At 32.4% G+C, this 16682-nt stretch overlaps 1 protein-coding gene across 6 annotated transcripts in view; it reads right to left on the reverse strand.

Annotated features, from left to right (window-relative positions):
- Positions 1–16682, reverse strand: part of LOC129938513 (ankyrin repeat and fibronectin type-III domain-containing protein 1) — a 187319-nt gene that overhangs the window by 81935 nt on the left and 88702 nt on the right. The window contains exon 1 of one of the 6 annotated variants that reach the window (XM_056046131.1): positions 13628–14684. The exons of the other annotated variants lie outside the window; for them this stretch is intronic. Within the exon in view, the coding sequence (XP_055902106.1) occupies positions 13628–13635 (8 nt within the window). The 5' untranslated portion in view covers positions 13636–14684. Of the gene's footprint in view, positions 1–13627; positions 14685–16682 lie in introns of those variants that run through there. 6 annotated transcript variants of the gene reach the window in all.

Raw genomic sequence — 16682 nt, forward strand, 5'->3', positions numbered from 1 at the left:
TTTATATAGTTCCTATTTACTGTACCGTAGGAGTATGGTTGTTGGAAGTGGATGTTGGAACATCATCAGAAGCACAGACAGTAGGTGGTTGTAGCCTATCCATATGCAATTTTCATGTTCATCATCATTCAGCATATGCATCATAAAAGAAGAATCTCTGTATCTTCGTAATTGACAGTCATTTTCAAATCAAATTAAGCACCAGCTTCTCGTCGACATTATAGTCATCCTCATATTCATCCTCGTGTTCGGCCCTTGTATAGTTATGTCATGTTCATCACCTTCAATTGAAGGCAACAGAAACGGATACGGATACTGACATCAGAAGCATATCTATAGACATTTTTAGACACGTGCTTCAGGCGTCTCTGTGATTTTGTTTATTGATGGCGGCGGAAGCCTTTTCTTGTTTGCTGGCAAATTTATACAAATGAAGTTCTCAAGGACAGAACACACGAAATGGTGTCGGAGTTGTTAGCAACAGGATTATCCGGATAAGAATTATTACTCGTTTATTTGCTTTGGGTATTTCAAGCTTCAACTTCAAGAAATTAGTATGTGAGTGGGACAAAAACTTGGTTGGGAAAACAAGGTCTTTAAATAAAGGGTTTCTGGTTCCTGTTGTTGGTAGTTTAGCTTAGTTTATGTTCTCTGTTTAAAAAATTGTACAATTTTAGGAACCCGCTGAAGTCAAACCCGGAAACCAAAATGGAAGGTAAAGTCTAAGGTTTTTTCTTTCAAACAAATATAAATAAGTTTATATAGTTTGACACAATTGACACAAAAAAGAGACATTTTTGAAGGTGGTACATTTTTCGTAGTTTTAAATTTTTAATTTAGCCAAGAAATTTAATCAATTTTGTTTCACCGAACACGTTCTTCCATAAAATAAAAATGACGAAATAATTTCACATTGGTAAGGCCCCAACCGCCATTAAATAACGTTGATATGGCACAGATATTGAATCGGTATCGGTGCAAAATAAATTTAACGGATACGGAGCCAAGGCTCAAAATAAATTATATTTGATGTTGTCTTTTACTATTATTTGCATTTGGTCATAATATAGTTTCAGAATTATATAGTCTTTATCATCGGTGACCTCTTCAATCGACCCACACATTATAACTCCAAGCCATTTCTTATTATTTCAATACCAGAAACTTAGGAACTATTTTGGATGAGGGAGGAGTTCGTAGCATAACTTATACAATTATTCCATTAGGACTACAGACTTTTGCGAAGAAACTATCCATTAAGGAGAAGATTTGATATCTTTCCTTTAAATGTTTATTAAAGTTGAATTTCAGAGACTCACTTATCCACACACGTATTGATTATAACGATAAAGGCTTTGATGACTGTCATATGTTCTTCGAGCTCTTGGACAAAACATATGAGCAGTGTTCTAGCTTCAATATTAAAATTTTCTTGGGCGATTTTAATGTCAACAGACAACATTGGCAAGATACAGAGAAGCCGCCTTTGACGTGCTAGGTTTCAAACAGCCACCATTCCGCTGTTAGAGAGGATGGTCTAATTAACAAAGAGGACAAAAACCAACAATCCCGTCTTGCCATATCTAAGCTTAGGTCTAATAAAGTCGCTTGAGCCTTAAAGCGAAGCTCTTGAAAGCAGCTGGAGATAACTTGCACTTATCAGTGTAGTTTTAGACCAGTCGATCTAATATTCAATAATAATATCACAATGCTGCAGATCCTGGAAAAAACACAAGTACATCAAATCGACACCCACCATCCTTTCATAGAGCTATATAGAGCCATGATAAATATGGAGAATTCACGCTGCTCCATAAAGGTTGGAAACAACTTAACAGAACCCTTCGATGTCAAAAGAGGATTTAGACAAGGTGATGTGCTGTCATGCGATTTTTTTAACATTGTACTTTAAAGAATAGTGCATGGCTCACACGTCAACACTAGAGGCACTATCTTTAAAAAGTCTTTCCAATTACTTTCATTTGCTGATGACATTGACATAATCGGAAGAACACAGCGTGCTGTCAATGGGGCTTTTGTAAAAACTTAAATAATAATTTTCATCAAATAGTTTTAAAACTTTAATGAATTTTCTAGGACTCACTTTTGTTTTGTTTAATTGAACCAACTCACTTTTTCCGTAACTGTGTACTATTTTATTAGTGATAAAACTTAGCTAAATGTTACAGTCAGTTATCCATTCCTGTCTGTTCATATTATGATGATATTGTTTCTAAAACCCTTGACTTAAATTCTTTGAATTTCAAAAGAAAACCCCAACATTCCTTCCAGTATCGTGATTTTGTAACATCAATGTTAATTATTTATCAGTGATTGATTATCTTTTTCATAAACATGTTCCATTGAAAACTCGTTGTATGAAATCACAGCGTTCTCTCTTGCTAAACTTTAATGCAATTAAGGCAAGAGATGTGTCGTACCGTCGTTTTCGGTTGTGCAGAAAAGCTTCGTGAATTTAACTTTGAACGGTAACGTAATCATGTTAAGAGCTTGAAAAAATCTGCGAAATTCAATTTTTATAATAATAAGTTCCACTTAAATCGGTTCTCGAAAGTCTTTTTGGAAAGAAGTTAAGAATATTAACTTTAGAAAAGATGTCAAAACTTGTGATATCTATTAATTGTTCATTTTCTACTTCCCAAACTCTTTTTAGTTTAATGTCCTCAATAATTGCAGAGAACGACTGTATAAAGGCATACTCTGTAAGTGCGATAGATAAGTATCAAGAAGGAAAAGCAAAGACAAATATCTCTTAACATCTCTGCAGTCGGGATTCTGGTCTGCTTAATGTGTTTTTAATTAATTTGGCATAAGAAAGGCTTTAGACACACTTATTTACCTTCACTAGCACAACTAAAAACCTTATTTATTTATATTTGACCAATCGTAAGCAAACCGTATCTTGTTTATACTGGTGTTCCTCAAGGATCAATCATTGGCCCTTTACTGTTTTTAACCTGCGTATATTTGATTATGTTTCGTTTCAAGCTCGTCAACTTTTAACTTCAACCTGGAATCTTTCTTCAAGAATCCGTGTTGTACCTTACTTTTCAATTTGATTGTTAAAAAGACTTCAAGTTATCTATCTAATAGACTTAATTATTGATATAATTTAAGACTTCCAAGGAGACATTTTGTTTCTGCCCACCACCGACATTGTTGACGAAACAATTAAAGTTGATTTTCAGAAACTCATTCACCTACACGTATTGATCATGAAGATAAAGGCTATGATAAATATTTTGTGTATTGTGTCCTTTAGAGACGTATTTATTACACAACATTAGTTAAAAATACCAACTTACAGAATCCAAAAAAAAGTTCAACATTTTTTTCACAAGTTTTGTTGAAATGAATACTTTCCATTTTATGTTCGGAAAAAAACATGAAAAATTGTTTGAAAAGACTTTTGACTTCCTATTAAACTTTAAAAATGACCATAACCATCCTTATTCAAAATTTTAATAAGAAGAAAAATGTATTCAGATGAAATTTTTCATATGAACTCATAACAATGTGTCAAAAAAGTGTATTTGTAATATTCTCTCAAAACCTTAAACCAACATCCAAAGTGAAATTTTTTTCAAAACTTTTTTTTTCGATATTCTGGAACATTCCTTTAAAAAATGTATACAGTATCGATAAAGTTCATCATGTGAGTCAATGTAATAGTTAAACGTGTAACTTTCATTTCGTAGAAGTTAAGTTCCATGGAAGTATTTAAGTTTGATGAATTTGGTTAATCGATGGTCCACATCAATTCATGTCAAAGTTGAAAACCTACATATTTGTATATTTTCGAAGAAACAACATGGCAATAAATAGGTATTTGTCACTTCAGTTATAAGTTGTTGGAAATGCAATGATGACCTTTTACAACCAAACCAGCTTAACCCACTTTCAAGCATGTGTTACAAAACAATATTGACAGTTGAATCAGATATCAGTGTTTCCATATACATCGTACTCCTACGTTCATACATAAATCTGGAAAATGGGTTTTCTCATATGTGAAAACAAGAGAACTCATATTGCTAACAAACGTTTCTAAAGCGTAAAGTTTTGAATTGAACCCAAAATATGGTTATGGTGGAACTTATATGAGTGTAATCAAATGCATTTGAGCTGAATATAGTGGTTATTGCGGTTTGTTGAAAGTGATGTTTGGTTCGCTTTATTTAGTGGATTATTGCGTTTTGAATTTTAGTTTTCATAACAGTTGATCTTTTGTATTTATGAAGCATAATTGAACTTATCTTAAGGTTAAGTTTTGGAGATTGAGTTAAGTCATTAGAGATAGAAGTCGTTTAACTTCATGTAACCGTAGTACAAAAATGGACAGTTGGTTAGAGTGTAAGTTTCTACTAATGTCAGTCTAAGGAATAAGTTTCAAAATATGACATTTAAATGCTTTCTTTTCTTTATGATAAAAAAAGAAAAATTGTCCTAACTGAGTTATGATTATAGATACAGATTTTTATTGAATTGCACAATTTATTACATAACTTTTCGGATTTTTTCCGGCATCCATTTAATTCAATACATTTTTAACTTAATCTTCGGATAAACAGTCTTTTCTGAATACATTCCTTCTAATTTCTCTGAGAATGGGACATTTTTCCGAGAAGGTTGCAATATCTTCTCTGTGTGAAAGGTTGGACATATTACACTTTAGCGGTAAATCAGGCCTGTGTGAAATGAAATTTAATTCGAGTATAGTTGACTTCGTAGTCTCACCATCATAGAGATCATCAAAGACTTTATTGGAGTCCGGAAAGTAGTTGTTCTCTGTAAGTTGTTCTGTACACAAAATTAAAAGATTTAACAAGATGTTTTTAGTGGCTGTCGAATCCTCGATGGGTATATTAAGATTAATTTGAGATTCTTAAATATTTGTATGGTTATTCCTTTCAAGACCTTTGAATCATGCATTTTAAAAACGTTAAGTAAGAAGTCCGCTTGTAACTTCAATGTTCTTATAAACAAAGTCGAGGGACCCGTTTCCAAAATGAAATGAAATATTCTGTTTATAAATTGCGTTAGGAGTTCTTCAACCGATATATTCTTAGATATCGTAGTGGATTATTCCATAATTTTAAAAAATATATTTCAAACTCTACTTTCTCAAAGTTCTGAAAGCCTTTATGTGGTATGTCCTCGAGTTACTTCATAATGTAACGCCATGCAACTATTGGCATGTTCATAGTTACATAATTTAAATTTTTTCCACGAAAAGAAACTTTATTAAGTATTGACTTAAATATATAAATGCCGTAATTTAAGAACAACAAATACTCTAAAATTTCGTTTTTTGTGAAAGATAAATAATGATTTCATGTTTGATTTGTATTTTTTTAATGCTTACCTTCTTCCGTTGACCTGTTGCGGAAAAAAAACGATTCCAGACAAATTGAAAAAGAGCACTAACAAAATTACTAACTTTAGGCTTTTTCTTAACTAACATCTCAAACTTCAAGAAGATGTGGCTTACTGAAATTTCAACCCTTAACAAAAGTAAAGAAAAATAAACCATCACTGTCGCTCAGAAGATTTCCCTCAATAGGATATTTCTGGCATTTCAGAAGCTTTCTGTTAAAGAATTTAATATATATGTGCAAGATTGAATAAAACACTTTCTACGTCAACATCTACAGTTCTACATCTATATCTACAATAATTCGATCTTTTAATGCTCATTTTAATGTTGAATATTGTCATTCCGTACAAGCCATAAAATACATATGTAAATACATTAACAAAGGATTGGATAAAGCAACTTTAAGTGTCAGAAATACTTACGATGAAGTTGAAAATTATTTAAACGGCCGATAAATAAGTACATCGAAAGCAGTGTGGAGAATATTAAAGTTGCCTATACATGACAGACACCCTTCCGTAGTAAAAATTACAATACGTACACTTAGAGAATGGACGAAGAGTGTACTTATCAGCGGAAAATATGCTAAATATAGCGCGAAAAGAAAGATGCGGCACTGGAAAGAGTATACAGCGTATCCTTCCCAGTCAGAGTGTTTTTATCTCAGGATACTGCTTCATAATGTACGTGGCCCAACATCGTTCCAAGATTTCAAAACCGTTGACAGAGTTGTTAAGGAATCTTACCAAGCCGCTGGCCGAGATAGGTGTTTCCTAAAAGATGATAACCAATGAGAAACCACTTTGAGAGAAGCTGTTTGTGGTAATATTATTATTTTGTTTTTCCTCGGAACCTCTCAAATTATGGTTGACGTTTAAAGATGATTTGTATGAAGACATCAGATATATAGCCCAAGAGAGAGGTTCCGATTATAATGTACATAACAAAGGTTTGATACAAATCAAAAACAAAATTTTAGAATTAAATGACAAAAGTTTAGGAGACTTTGGATTACATTCTCCGAATCGCTCACAAAATGTAGTTGGTGCCCAACCGTGCCGTACATATGATGTAAAAAAATAGTTCTCAGAATTTTTCAATTTAAATGTACCCAAGTTAGTGGCAGATGAGCGTACGATGCTTTAATTGAAAGTGTTTAAATGATGGGAAAACGACTCACTCTACGTTTAAATTACCGTTGGCTGTTTCTTTAGATCAACAATCTGTATTTTCAATCCGTAAAAAGGGCCACTGGGAAAGTTCTTACAGAACACTTTGCTGATTATTTGGGATAAGTGCACCATGAGCCAAAGAGCTCATGTAGAAGCAGTGGACCGTATATTAAAAGGTATAAGAAACTCATGCAATATGGGTGGAGTAACTTTTGTTTTCGCTGGAGACTTTCACCAAACTCTACCAGTTGTAACAGTCGGTACACGTGCCGACGTTATTAAAACGTGTCTCAAATCATCACCTTTGTGGCTATCAATTAAAACTCTCAATTTGCGCAAGAATATTAGAGCACATTGATGCAATAACCGTGGTGTTAATTTCTCAGAAAATATACTTAAATAAGGAGACTCTACTCTACTCTAATTGCAAACAGCTTCCAAGTTCTGTTGGATATTGAATTGGCTCAAACTGTTCACATAGAAATTCTTATAGACACAATATATCCCAACATAAACAATATTACAGTAAGAAATGTATATAGAGCGATATCGTCACCCAGAAACAACTCAATAAATGAGATAAACAAAATTATTATTGAAAATGTACCAGGTGATTTTAAATATTACAAATCTGTTGACACCGTGTGCAACATCGAAGAAGTGCAATATGTGTAATGGTACAAGACTATTTATCAAAGAATTAAGAGATAATGTGATTTGATGATTAAGAGATAATGTGATTGTAGCAACTTTCAATACGGATCCCACGGCCGCGGCTCATACGATTGAATATAAAAACTTATAATTTCAACAGTTGATCTAAGAAACAGAACTAAGCCATTAGTTTTGATTAAACCCTTTGTAACTTTGGAAAAATTGCAGTGATTAGAATATAAAATAATTTCATTAAAAATGGAAAAAATGTTGGGCTTTTTAAATAAGTCTTATCTTAATATAAAAAGCCAGTGTCCGTGCAGTGGATTCTCAGCCAAGTCAACTAATGATTTTTTTTTATCAGAACCAGGGTTCAACTATAGTTAGACTTTGACTGTAAATGTTACATCTAATGTGCTTGCTTCTAATTTTCTTATTTTAATTGAAGCCTTTAAATATCAATCAATAAAAGCTCTAGCAAAAACTATTAAAAGAGCTTAGGAATCTATCGGGCAAAATTTAGACAGAATTGCGATCACCGAATCAGGGCGTTAGAGAGTCATAATCTAGAATTACGAAAACAGCCAGCAGCGTGGTTAAAGTATACAAAAGCACTTATTGAGAAAACTAAAAATATTATGTGTCAAATTTTGCGATGAAACACCCGGCATTTGTTGAGCATTACGTAAAAATGTACTGTCGTCGCTTCTTACTCCATCTGAACATTTGAAATTCCTCCTTTCTGGCATTTAAAATGACTTAAAATGATTTTTGCGTAAGACACAAAAATTTAATTCTTGCTTGCATCCAAAGTTTGTATCATCGGATGGTAGTATATTTGAAACAAAATGTCCAAGCAAGGCCAAGTATGCAATTAAATTGGATCATTGATGCCAAATTAAAATCCGAAATTTCATTAAATCTATATCTTAATTTAATTGTATTTTCAAAGGACCGATTGACCAACAATATTTAACACCGTTTGAAGCTTTATTAAACAGGAACTGTGATTTATCACAACTAAAGATAGTTAGAGTATTTATTAAATAAACGTTGATGTGTATTCAATTTTTGTCTTTTAAACTCTTCATAAATTATTGATATGCTATGATATGGTAACATATTTTAGTATATTACATCTTCATAAAATACTATAATAAAATTATTACTGCTTTCATTTTACATACATTATTTGTGTTGCTGCCAATTTTAAAGTTAAAACTTTAGCGCTTGATTGAAAAGAAATGAACAATTTGCCAGTGACAGGTGCTAAAAGAAATATTTACATATTAATGAAGTTTGGCAATCTGAAACTTTATGACTTATTAGAATGTTGTTTATGGTTTGTATGACTAATGTTTAATATGTTTTCACACCACCAACGCTTTGAATTTAATTTCATTTCACTAATTTCTCTTCATATAATTCATAACAAAATAATAAAATAACAATAAAACTTCAGTTACCTTCATTCACACGCAATTTTAATTAACCAATGGGAAATAAAAATATATCTACATAATTTTTTCTGTTTAGCAATTTTAATTAATAGATTCATTGATTGATGAAAGAAAGCATTCCGGCGCTGGCTGGCTGGTTGACCGGTGGAGGTGGAAGTGCTGGTACCGACTGTGCCGGTATATTTACGTCTCAATTAAGTTTTGTTTTGTTTTAATTAAATTTAAATTGACGACCTTGCCATTGTCTCAATTATTCAAAACTATCATACGGCCAAATGTTAAAAACATTCAAGCTTTAATTTCTATAGTTTAATTGGTAGTTATATCTTCATTAATCAGAATACCAAATAGCATATGAAAGATAGATTTTTTTTCAGACACTATTTTGGGCTTGTTAAATTTTTAGTACCTGGAATTATTTAATGTCGATGTTTTGTGTCTTTTATACGAGTTAAATTATTTTCTTGTTTGATGATCACTAAACATAACTTGGCAAAAATGGCAAAAACTGAAATTCTATATAACTAAGAATGTGTTTTTCGAAAATAAGTCGACATCTGTATCACATGTGTATTTTTCAATATATGAAGTTAAATTGTGGAAGATGTTTCGAAAACATTTATTTTCATACAATAGGTTCAGGAATAAATACAATACTCTAAACCTAGAACACGTGTCATGACCTTTTTTTGGTAGTTTTTAATGTCAGAGCTTGTTTAAATAGAAACGAATATGAATCTTTGTCGCACACATTTTTGTTATGTTCTTTGCTTTCGGTATAAACAAGTTTCAAAAATTATAAAATTTCATTACACAAGAAAATTACGAGACTAATTCTTATACATATGTATATATGTTTTTCTATTCCAGCCTTTTTCGAGGAATTGACAAGTACATTCCAGATAGTTACAAGCAATTAGGAACTTTTAGCTTTTGAACAATTGTTGTATTTAAAATAGCAAAAATAAGGGGAAGGTTTTTTATTCTATTACTGTTCGCGATTTAACAAATAAATTCATACCCATATCATAATTAGATTAAATTGAGGTATTGATCTATTTGGATGCTTATTTCTTGATAGTTTTATATATTTATACAACCACACAAGTGATTTAATAAAAGTACACCTTGAGTAAGGTTCGTTTCACCATAGTCACAATAGGACCACACTCTGATTGACGGATAGCGAATTTAAATACAAAGTTTTTAAACTCTTCTCCAAACATACTAGTATGTCGAACTATCTCGAACTTCCTGTCAATAGTGTTTATTTATCGTTAATAAAGGGTGGTTAAATTTAAATGGCCGATGTTGAATGTGAACCACACTTGAATGACAAATGTTTGTTCCAATTTTAATTTGAAATCATTCAATTTCAGACTAATTCAATTTGAACCATGGAAAGATATACAATGGAAAGAAGCATTAAACTTATTCAGGCTTATTATGAAAACCGGCGTTTAAATCAAAATGCATATTGGGCACTTCTTGAATTTTTCGGTCATTTTAAAAATGGTTAAAAATTTTGAGCAAACCGGGTCTGTAGGAAATGTGAAAACACCAGTGCTCGTACTGCAGAAAATATTGCTTCTGTTCTAGATAGTGTAGCTAAAGAGCCGTCCAACTCCTTTCGTCGTCGTACCCAACAATTGCATCTCTCACGCTCGTTGCTGATGAAAATTATGCATAAAGACTTGCATTTAAACATTTACAAAGTGCAATTGACTCAAGAACTAAAGACTCTTGACCATTTCAAGCTTCTTCAATCGTCACAATGGTAGCAAGAAAAGGAAACAGAGGATGATCAATTTTTTAAGAAAATCATCTTCATCTCAATGAATTCTTGAATGAGCAGAGCCGCATTTAGGCGATTGATAAATAATAGTCCAATAGTGTTTTTTGAAAAACCAATGCACCCACAAACACTGACGTTTTAGTGCGGTTTATGGAGTGGTGGCATCGGCCTGAGCCGGTCAGGCAGTTACTGTGACTGGTGTTCGGTATACCCAAATCAGAAATATCTTAAATTGTGATGTTGATCTATTTCGATGGTTTTGTGTCATACTGATGAAAATTATGCATAAAGTCTTGCATTTACACGCTTAAAAGGTGCAATTGACTCAAGAACTAAAGCCTGTTGATCATTTCAAGCGGAGTCAATAAAGAGAATGGTGGAAAGAAATGACAACAGTGGTTGAACAATTTTTGAAAAAAATCATTTTCACCTCAGTGGATTCGTCAATAAGCAGAATTACCGCATTTGGTCGAATGATAATCCAAGAGTGATTGTAGAAAAGCCAATGCATACACAAAGAGGAACTGTTTGTTTCGGTTAATGGGCTGGTGGCATCATTGGCCCGTATTTTTTCCAAAATGAGGTCGTATGGCAGAATTGTGAATCTTTTTTGCCCGAATTGAAAGATATATCGTCACGGAAATGCATAGAACTACAATTTTGGATCAGCGTCATCTAAAATTTAGACCATGGGATGGATGTGTGCCGCTGAAGTCGAGGCGGCCATTTGGCCGATATTTTGTTTCACGCAAAATTCAACCAAACCAATATGTAATATATAATTTTAGATTTTTTTTTAAATCAACATTGGCTCTTAAAATTGGCCTGCCCTTTAGTAACGCTTGAATTTTTGTGTTAAAAATGACTTGGAAAACTTTTACTACAATGATATTTGTAATCTGATAAATTTTGACATTTATTGTCTTAAGTGTTTTATAGCTAAAGCACTATTAAGTTTAATGAGTAAAGTAGAGTCAAGCTACCATAACCTTACCTAACTTATGACATTTAAATTTTACTGACGATCAAAAAGTTCCCATTACAAACGTTCAAAATCACTGATTGCTGCATTTATTGATGTATTATAAGGTTAGTTAGTGTTTACTGGAAAAAAGCTTACGCAGTTTAAAAAAAAATCCTTATAACTTTTTTTAAACATTCATGAGCATTGCGCACTTTATACCCTCTAATTCTGAAATTGTATGATTATATTATCAGGAATGGAGGGAACCTACAGTTTTTAAGTCAAATCTGAACCCCTTTCTTGAGATGCACTTTTTATGACACGAGTAACTATGATTTTTTTTAATTCTCCGCAAAAGGCAGTACAATAAAAATTTGATTTGGCACAGTCAGGGATTGACCAGACTTGTGGTATTACAGCTCTACGCACTAACCACTACCCAATGTGTATTTCCAGAGACCTTTCCTAAGATTTGTTTAACCATTGCATAACGAATTCCATTTAATAAGATGTCACCTTAAGACGGGATTCTTGTATCATTAATACCAACATTTTTGAAGTAACAACAATTATGTCAAGTCTTTGTAATTTTTTTCAAAAGAATTCTAATTTCAAATAATTGTTTAATGCAGTTGATTTTGTCTTTAACGGGACTAAAAATTGGTTTTTCTCAAAGCACTTAAAAACAAGTTGTTTCCATTCCTTGACAAGCGGCCATGATACCACTTGGGGAATGTAAAACGGCTATTTTGAAATGTTATCTAAGCGTTTAAAAGACTCTTCATTCTTTAAAAGTTACCATTTAAAACAACTTAATGGGTTTACATCCCTCATATAATATTTTACTACTTTTCCATAAAAACATACTAAATGTACTTCATGGACAACCAATTTTTAAATCCAAAGAAGCTTTATTCACGTTGTAAAGGTTTCACATGCGAGGTGTTAAAAATGAAACTGAATTTATTTTATATGTCTTTAAAACAAAGGAGCAAGATTTTAAATCAGGGATGTAAACCCATCAATTCAATGTATTGAGTTTTCAAAAATTCAGTTGCTCCAACTGGTTTGCGTTTTAAGGATGAAGAATTTAATGACGTCTTGTATGGGTTTTTCGCATATCACCAACGACTTTCGACAAACATTTTGAAAAACAATAACACCATTTAACTTGAAATATTATACTAAATTATCCTTTTGAAACCTGAACTACAAAGACCATAATATTTCGGCTTTTGGAAATTTTTGATCGTCATGGATCTTCATAAAAAGAAAGTTACATTTTAGTGATGAGTGAAACGCTGCCATATTCGAAATTTGAGAGTTTATATTGTTTGCGACTAAAATTTCCAAATCATTTCTATTACTTTCCAAATTCCTTATGTGTATGTTTTATACTATAAACATATAAAATGATGTCAATTTATTCTCTCACCTACATCTTCAAAGCCAAAACAAGATATTTAAAATTCAATTTTTTGAATTTATCTTTGAAAAATATCGTTAGGTATAAACTCCAAGCTCAAAGCCACCATAACGCATGAAAAACGTCGCTCGTTCAATTTATTTGGCTATAACATTCAATAATTTAACCACCCCTTTTTTGGAGGATGTTGACAGGTATGCTAATGTGTTCGATGTCAAGGTTTGTTTAGCATGTATATTTCTAAGAACATATTACCATACCCACCTAGGTTTCTATACTACTCGTATGTAAAGATATTCGTTATGCTTTTTACATTTTATTTACATCGCTTATTCAACCAAGCGATATATTTATTTGATGATGACAAAAATAATATCACCATATTCAAAGATACTTTCGAACCTATAGCTATATATGTAGCTTCCTATTTCAAAGACTACTCGTAACCGTAACAAACAATAATTTGGAAACTGAGATTTTCAACAGAGAGGTAAATAAAGGTAGGCTTACAAAAAATATGGAAGAAGTAATTCAATACTATTCTTTTGATAAAAACCGCCACAAAGAACGTCGTCATAGCTCGTCGCGTCGTGCGTCGTCTCGGTAAACGTATCGTCTTTTAAAATATGCGACAAAAAGAAAAACTTGTAAGCATTTATGATGGCATTTGCAATTATGGGTGTAAAAATATGTTTATTTTGTTGTTGTATCATTTGACTGAAGGAAAAATAAAAGAGTTCACAAACTTATGGAATTACCTTTTCATTATGCGCTATCACTTTATAAGTGTTTTCTGTTATAATGAGACATCCGGAGTTGAAGAAGGTTTCAAATATCCAGAGTAGTACACTCTTCGTTCCGGTAGATAGACAAATAATGATGAACATGCATTAAGATACTTTTAGTTGTATCTTTTTGGTAATTTTACACGATTGTTGATCAGAATATTTATCTGCCGCAAAGATACAAAAACACACAGAACACAATTTCAAAATGAAAACAAAAACTCTCTCCCGTTTTGAATAACTTTCGTTCAGCACTTATAAACTTAATTCATATTCATATGTATGGAGATACAAAACACTCATAGATACTTGCAAGTAGATACAATTTTAGTTGTAGTTGCAACAAGAAAAATGTGGTTAAATGAAACAACAAAATAACAACAAGTGAAAACAAAATTAGAAAAAAATTTACTAAATTGTTGCACTGTCGAAATAGAGGTCAACACACACGTGAAGTTTTCTGCGAAATATCAAACACAAAACTGGTTAAGTGTATATTTACAGGTAAATACAGGTATCCAAAAGATACGCATACAATTTTTGTACTCTTGTATTTGTGTCGAACAGGTAACAAACACACGCGGCGGCAGGTAAAAATCAAACGCAATTGTATTGGAATCTGAGACTGAGACGAGAGACGCTAAAAATTCCACATACAAAAGAAAGAGAAGGTACAAGAATCGAAGTCGTAGGTAAGTTAACAATTATAGGACTTGGAATGCAAACCGTCTGTCCGCGTTATGGATTTCTCTCTAAGATGCATCTATCTATAAGATTCCGTTTAGATAAAACCCGATAAATCCATTCTTCTATTCCGTGAAATTTCTGTTGAAATATTTTCAAAAATCCGATTACTTGAAAGTTAACACGATCATTAATTTGAGAAAAACAAAAATAAAACGAACCGTGATCACTGAGAGCTCTGTCAAACTGTCGTAACTCGTAATGTATCTAGTCTTTTTTACTGGCATTGGGCTGGGACTGGAACTGTTAGTAAGATACTTTTTTTTGAGAGCGGCATAGCCAGCGCAGTGCGGCATACAAGAAGCCAGGCATGAAGATGGACGCAATATAAAAAGAGTGACATAAAAGAAAACGTACTTTTGCTAGCACCTATACCAGAGATGAACAGTTTGGTACAATTGTACTGAATTCGATAATATTAAATTTAACAATTTAAAAAATTAATTTCACGAAAAGAATTAAAAAACTGTAATTGAACTACGGTTTACACTTAACTTTGAATTCATTTTTAATTTTTAGTTTGTTATTATTATTATTTTATATTCATCAAACATACTCTACATGATGTTAATAATACAGATTTATTAATTTTGGGGTTTCAAAAGTAAACGTAAATGATATTTTTTTTTTACTTTAAAGTTTGAACGTTGACATTATGTGTGAAACGCCACATAATTTAAATGACCACCATTTCAATTGTTGCAAGCATAGATTCTTTTAAGATCATTTTGACATAAATCAGCCATAACTTGACGAATATTGGTGTTTTAGTGCTCAAGAGTTACAAGTTTATCTACATAAGATCAATCTCTCGCTTAGCCCCGAAAAAAGGCCAGCGGTGTTAAATCTCTGTTAAATGACCTTGGTGGTCAGTTAATATCGCCACGACGAGAAACTATGAGGCCAGTAAATGTCTTTTGCAATACAGCCATATTCGCTCGAGTTGTGTAGCATGTGGCATCGTCTTGTTGAAATCACATATTCTTAAAGTAGAACTTATGAAAGCAGGAAAATAAAAGTCAGTTTTCATATGACGATAACGCTCCGAATTGACGAAGAAGAACTGTCCAATCACACCTCCGGACAAAAGAGCTCACCTAACAGTGACTTTTTGTAGACTAAATGGGCTCTCTATAATTTACTTGCGGATTCTCGGAACCCAAATACGACAGTTTTGTTTAATAACGTACCCACCGAGTAAGAAATGTGCTTCGTCGCTGAAGAAATGTTTGTTCAAAAATCACCGCCTGTTGTTTAATTAACCATTCGATGTATCTAAGAAGTTGTGAAGTTGCGGGCTTCAGTTGTTATGTGTGCTGATCTTTACATGGTTGTAGATCAGAATGCAAAATACGCCATAATGTGCCGTAAAACTGTTCTTATTCCTGAGAACGACGAGGTATCAATACATTCGGGTTTTCTTCAACAGTTTCACTTACAGCAGCAATATTTTCAGTGGTAAGGGCAAAACGATGATACACAAGCCTTACAATATCTGTTACCAATCCAATACCTTCAAATTTCTTCACAATTTTGCCAATCGCTTAGTTGAACGATTATGTTAACCATAATCTCCTCTTAAAGCACGACATGTCATTGGGGCAGAATCACCATTTTTGTAGTAGGTGTTAACAATGTGTACGCTTTGTGTAAAAGTCAAGCGATTCTTTTCGTACATGTCAAACTTTAAACTAAAAAAATAAAATTGGTTTAACTACTTAGTTTGACAGATGTCGCATTCCAGCCCTATTCTTTTGATGCCTAAAAATGGAAAACCCCTTATAATCACATCAAGACATCTTAAGATTAACTTGGTGTGTAGATCATCAGCTAACTAAACTATCGTTTAGAAGAAGAACTCGATCAGATGCCCATTTAATACATTTTATAAATTTAATGTCGGTAGCAAACATAAGACAAAATGAATATTTAATTATGTGAGGAAGAAAAAGTATAGGTCCTAGGTGGCTTCCTTGGGGAACACCAGAGGACATAGATATTGAGAGTGAATTAGACGAATTTATGAGACGTATTGGTTTCGATTTACTAAATAAGATTCGAACCACAACAAAAAAAAACTCAAATGAAAACTTAAAGCTGATAGTTTAGATATTAAGATGTCGTAATTAACTCTATTGAAAGCTTTAGAAAAATCAGTTCATGAAATGAGAAAGTCAAAACCACGTTGAAAAGCAAGATGATATCTTTAATTAAAAAAGTTAAAATATTATAAACAATTTTCTCAAATAATTCGGAACCGTTGAAATTTTACTTAAATAACCAT

Source organism: Eupeodes corollae, chromosome 1, assembly GCF_945859685.1.
Source record: "Eupeodes corollae chromosome 1, idEupCoro1.1, whole genome shotgun sequence".
NCBI classification, from domain to species: Eukaryota; Metazoa; Arthropoda; class Insecta; order Diptera; family Syrphidae; genus Eupeodes; species Eupeodes corollae.